Here is a 4,611-nt window from a genome sequence, read left to right as displayed (position 1 = left end):
GCCCAGCTGGGCAGCAGCCTCCGTCCTCCTGAGCAGCCTGTTCTTGGAAGCTCTGCGGTCTTGGCTGCACATTTATTTGCTGGAACCGTCGCTGGGCACCCCCACCCCGGGCATCCCCCCGCCCCCACCCCCAGCCTTAGAGGAACATCAATATTCATGTATAATTAAAAAAACAGCACAAAAAGCTGACTCCCTACTTCCTGCCCCGCAGGCCTTTCTCCCCCTTGGCCCGAACGCAGGCCTGGCTCCCCTGCCAGTCCGCGGGCGGCCGCGGCTCAATGCTGCCTGTGTGCAGGCCCGGCCCCCCCACCGCCCCCCTGCTGCCCCCTCACCCCCATTGGCTGCCCGGGCCCACAGCGGCCGCGCCCCAGCGCCCAGACGGGATAAGACGGCGCCCCCACCGCCGGCCACTCTGGACGCCGCAGCTGAACAGATGGACGCAGGGACGACGGCAGCTGTGGAGCCGCTGACGTGAGGACGTGGGGGGCAGGGAGCACGGGCAGGACTGCCCTTTGGGTGGCCAGCAGCCCCTCAGTGTGGGGACCCCCAGGCGTAGCCCTCGGTTCTCCCTGAGCCAGGGACCTGGGCCGGGCTCCGCGGGGACAGCCAGCACTGCGTCGTGAGCCTCCAGGGGCAGAGCTCGAACCCCGGGCCGCCGATCTCGAGGGCGAGCGCGTCCCGACCACACGCACCTGCCGGGCGTCCTCCCGCAGCGGCCCGCGGGTCTACACCAGGAGGTTCCAGCGGGTTGGAGCGTGGGTCTGGCGGGCGGACTGTCCTCGGTGTTGGGTCTCCTGGGGGGCCGGTCCCTTCCCATGTCGGGTGGGACGCATCCCTGCGGCCGGGGTGGAAGCGCACAGGCCCCTGGCTTCCCACGTGAGGCCACGCAGGAACGCCGGGCTTGAGCTCCAGTTCTGTTAAAAGGCTATAACCCAGGGCAAAGTGTGAAAGGGAACATTTTTAAATTAATTTCCGTGTGCTTATGAAGAACGCCCCCTACACGGAGCTTCCAGGCATGTGGAATGTAGGTCTTATCCGTTTCCTTTTAAAAAACCCCACTAGTCAGGCTCCGCGAGAACAGAATCAGAATGATGCAAAAGCTTCTCGGGTTTTTTGTTCTGTTTGCAAAAACCAAAACCACTCACTGAAAGCCGGGGTGCAAGGAGGTGAGAAGGGCGAAGCGTCAAGGATTCTAGCCCACCTCAGCTGCTGAACCGGCGCGAGGCCACTCCGACCACTGGGGACCGGGACCAGGGGCCACGGGTTACCTGGGTGCGGGCGAGGGCCCTCGGTGCTTTGTCCTTTGAGAAATCAGATAGAGTTTTACATCTCTTCTCCAACTTATTTCTTAGATTCTGCGACACGGGAACGATTTTTCAAAAATCAGATGTGGTTTTGTATGGTTTTCAGCTCTGACGGAGCAAAGGTAGCGATTGCCCGTCACCGCCGAGGGGGGACAGTCGGGACGATCCACAGCCCCCGAGGGCTCTCCGGGTCCCGACCCCCCGGGGGCTCCTCCATGACCTCCCCGTGCTCCCGAGGCGGCGCATGTGGCCTTTGTGCCCCAAGTTTCCAGTTCAGGGCGAGGCTGCGCCGTGGCCATGGTCCCCGAGCGAGGGAAGCGCAGCCTCGGAGGCCCTTTGCTTGCGGAGCTGGAGTCACACGTTCCTTCAAGGGCTGCAAGTTCCTCAGGGTCTTTGGAAGGAGGGCCGTTCCTTCATGTGGGGGTGACGGCGGGGCCAGGGCCGCGGCTCAGCTTGGGTGCCCCGTACCCCGCCCCCGACGTGGCGGATGCCCCCCCTCGGCCTGCTCCACACACCTCACTTGGGGCCTTGGCCTCGGAGCCCACGGGGGGGTGGTGGGCCAGGGGGCCAGGGGGTGGAGGGCGGCCCCGAGGAGCGAGGAGCGCTGAGCCACTTGTCTCCGGCGCCAGGATGTCGCAGCTGGAGAAGGCGGCGCTGGCCCTGCTCGACGTGTTCCAGCAGTACTCGGCGCGGGCGGGCGGTGGGCGCAGGCTGAGGAAGGCCGACGTCAAGGAGCTCATCGGCAGCGAGCTCGCCCACTTCCTGGAGGTGAGGCCCCGGGCCGGGGGGCGGGAGCGGCGCCTCCGGGGGCCCAGCACAGTGGGGTGGCGCCAGCTCGGCCTTGGGGCCCTCAGGGGGCCACTGGCTCCACGCTCAGGCTTGGGGAGACCGGCCGCGACCCCGCGTGTCCCCCGCACCCCAGGCCCGAGCCCTCGAGGCCATGAACTGCAGTCCCAGGGCACCTGCCTGCCCTGGCCGCCCCGAAGGTCACCCGTCGGACCCCACACGCGGGAAACGGCCACGCCATGAGCCGGTGCGTGAAGGTCTGACCACGACCTGGTTCCGGAGACGCTGCCGGAGCGCTGGGGTCTGGCCCTGCTCACGCTCGGGAACCGCCCCCCGATCCCCAGGCCCCCCAGTGCCCTCATCCCCCCAGTGCCCCCAGTCCCCATCTCCCCATTCTCCTGTCCTCCCAGGCCCCCCAGCCCCTCTCCGTCCCCCCAGACCCCCCCTACAGCGAGGCAGCACCACAGCCCCACACGGACTCGCCCTCGCTGGGACCCGCCTCCCCAAGGCAGGGGAAGCACCTGCAGGCTTCAGAGCGGGGGCGACTCCTGGGGGACCCAGGACGCTCCTCTCAGGCAGGGGTCGAGGTGCACGCCCCTCAGCCCATCCCTCCCACCTCCTGACCTAACAACCCAAACCCCCTGGTTCCTCTGTGAACAGGATTGTTCTCGGGATGAAAGGAGACAGTGTTTGTCAAGTGCCCAACATACACTGGAAGCTCAACAAGTAATTTTCAATAACTGTTAATCATTGATTTTTAAAAATATTAATTATTGGTTTTAAAATGATTAGTAATTATTGATTTTATCAGCAAATCATTGATTTAAAATTACAGCTTTAAAAGCTTAGCACGTGGGAACCAGTTTATAAAATAGTTCACGGTGAGCGCGGCCGGGGGTCATTGCAGAGAAAACACTTTCAAAACCCGAAACCTGGGGATCCCTGGGTGGCGCAGCGGTTTAGCGCCTGCCTTTGGCCCAGGGCGCGATCCTGGAGACCCAGGATCGAATCCCACGTCGGGCTCCCGGTGCATGGAGCCTGCTTCTCCCTCTGCCTGTGTCTCTGCCTCTCTCTCTCTCTCTCACTGTGTGCCTATCATAAAAAAAACAAAAACAAAAACAAAAACAAAAAGACCCCGAAACCTGCGGGAAGGACTTCCACACGCAGTGAGGAGCTCGGGGAGAAGCAGAAGTCCGTGCTTCTGTCCATGACGCCATCCTCCGCGGCCCCCTGGATGTGAGCCCGGCGACGGCGGGCGGCGGGGGCACATACCCCGCATGTCCCACGGTGCCTTTCTGGGAGCGTCCGGTGGGGGAGACGCTGGGGCCCCGGCCCCTCTGCCGCCCCGTGAACATTCTCTCTGCTGCGGACACGTCGCTGCGGTGGCCGAGGGTCAGGGACGCGCCGCGGGCCTCGGCTCATCGTAAGCGGCGGCGCAATTTGTCCTCTCTCGTAGGAGATCAAGGAGCAGGAGGTCGTGGACAAGGTCATGGAGACACTGGACAGTGACGGAGACGGCGAGTGCGACTTCCAGGAGTTCGTGGCCTTCGTGGCTATGGTCACCACCGCCTGCCACGAGTTCTTCGAGCACGAGTGAGGCGCAGCCGCGCAGGAAGCGGAGCGGGGCCGAGTCCCTGGCGCCGTGTAGCTGATTAGGAAGCTTGACGTGCTTTGTCGAGGAGACGCCGACCCCCTTTCCCGGGGCTGACCTCGGGGCCCCCATCCTCCGCTGACGGTCCGTGCGACGCGGTCACGATCCTCAGGAGGGTGTGTGCTCCGCCCGTGGTCAGGGCCGCGCACCCCCCCCCCCAACAACGCAGCTGCCGGGACCCAAAGGATGGCTCTGGACGCACGTGGGTCCTTGTCCAAAGTACCAAGTTAGAGACGCAGCTTCGCCCCGTATCCTGTGAGAAGCCTGCCTTTTCCTAAAATGGGTTTGTCATCCGTGCGAAGGAAACCCAGGGTCGGGAGGTGGCCTGACACGCCTGCCGCCAGACGGCCAGGGCATGCTGTCCCCGGGTCCCCGCTGAGCCATGGGAGCTCAGCAAACAGGGCTACAGCACTGGGCGGGGGCAGGGGGGGCGGGTCTCCCGGCTGTCAGGGCCGACACCGCATTCTAACCACCTTCAGCGGGGCTCCTGTGCCCCGGGTCACACGTTGGTGCCGAGGCAGGAGCGCGGCTCCCAGCAGGGCGTCCACGCCCCTCCGCACACAGGTGTTCTGCAAACAGCCCCTCTGGCCTCCCCTCCTGTCTGGGAAGCGCAGGTGTCGTTCCTCACTTGCTTGTGCCGAGACAGGGTCTGCCCCGCAGCGGTTGGTGGAGCCCGAGTACGTGGGAAGCTCGACGTCACACATGGGTACCCACGAATCCAAACGTTCAAGTATTAAGTCACTTCCGGGAAAGTTCAGATTAACCTTTTCTGCCCCTTTCCCTGCTGCTTCTTTACGTGCACAGACCTGGAAACCCATAAGCCAATTGATCGCTTGTATTTGCATCGAATAAAGAGAGCATTGTAACGGG

General features: G+C 63.8%; 1 protein-coding gene across 1 annotated transcript; it reads left to right on the top strand.

Moving 5' to 3' along the window:
* Positions 1–310: 310 nt before the first annotated feature.
* Positions 311–4,611, top strand: S100B (S100 calcium binding protein B). The gene is made up of 3 exons (XM_025462218.3): positions 311–471; positions 1,934–2,072; positions 3,547–4,611. Exons 1-3 carry the CDS (start codon positions 434–436, stop codon positions 3,685–3,687), a joined length of 318 nt encoding a protein of 105 aa, XP_025318003.1. The 5' UTR covers positions 311–433; the 3' UTR covers positions 3,688–4,611.

The sequence above is a fragment of the Canis lupus genome, chromosome 31, assembly GCF_003254725.2.
Source record: "Canis lupus dingo isolate Sandy chromosome 31, ASM325472v2, whole genome shotgun sequence".
Lineage (NCBI taxonomy): Eukaryota > Metazoa > Chordata > Mammalia > Carnivora > Canidae > Canis > Canis lupus.
The sequence above is the reverse complement of the archived record's forward strand: the minus strand, read 5'-3'. Positions and strand labels throughout refer to the sequence as shown.

Excerpts from the sequence above, each read along its gene's own strand:
- S100B (XM_025462218.3), top strand. The coding sequence starts at position 434 with ATGGACGCAGGGACGACGGCAGCTGTGGAGCCGCTGAC. Across the intron at positions 472-1,933 it reads GCAGCTGTGGAGCCGCTGAC|GATGTCGCAGCTGGAGAAGG; the intron begins GTGAGGACGTGG and ends CTCCGGCGCCAG. Across the intron at positions 2,073-3,546 it reads AGCTCGCCCACTTCCTGGAG|GAGATCAAGGAGCAGGAGGT; the intron begins GTGAGGCCCCGG and ends CCTCTCTCGTAG.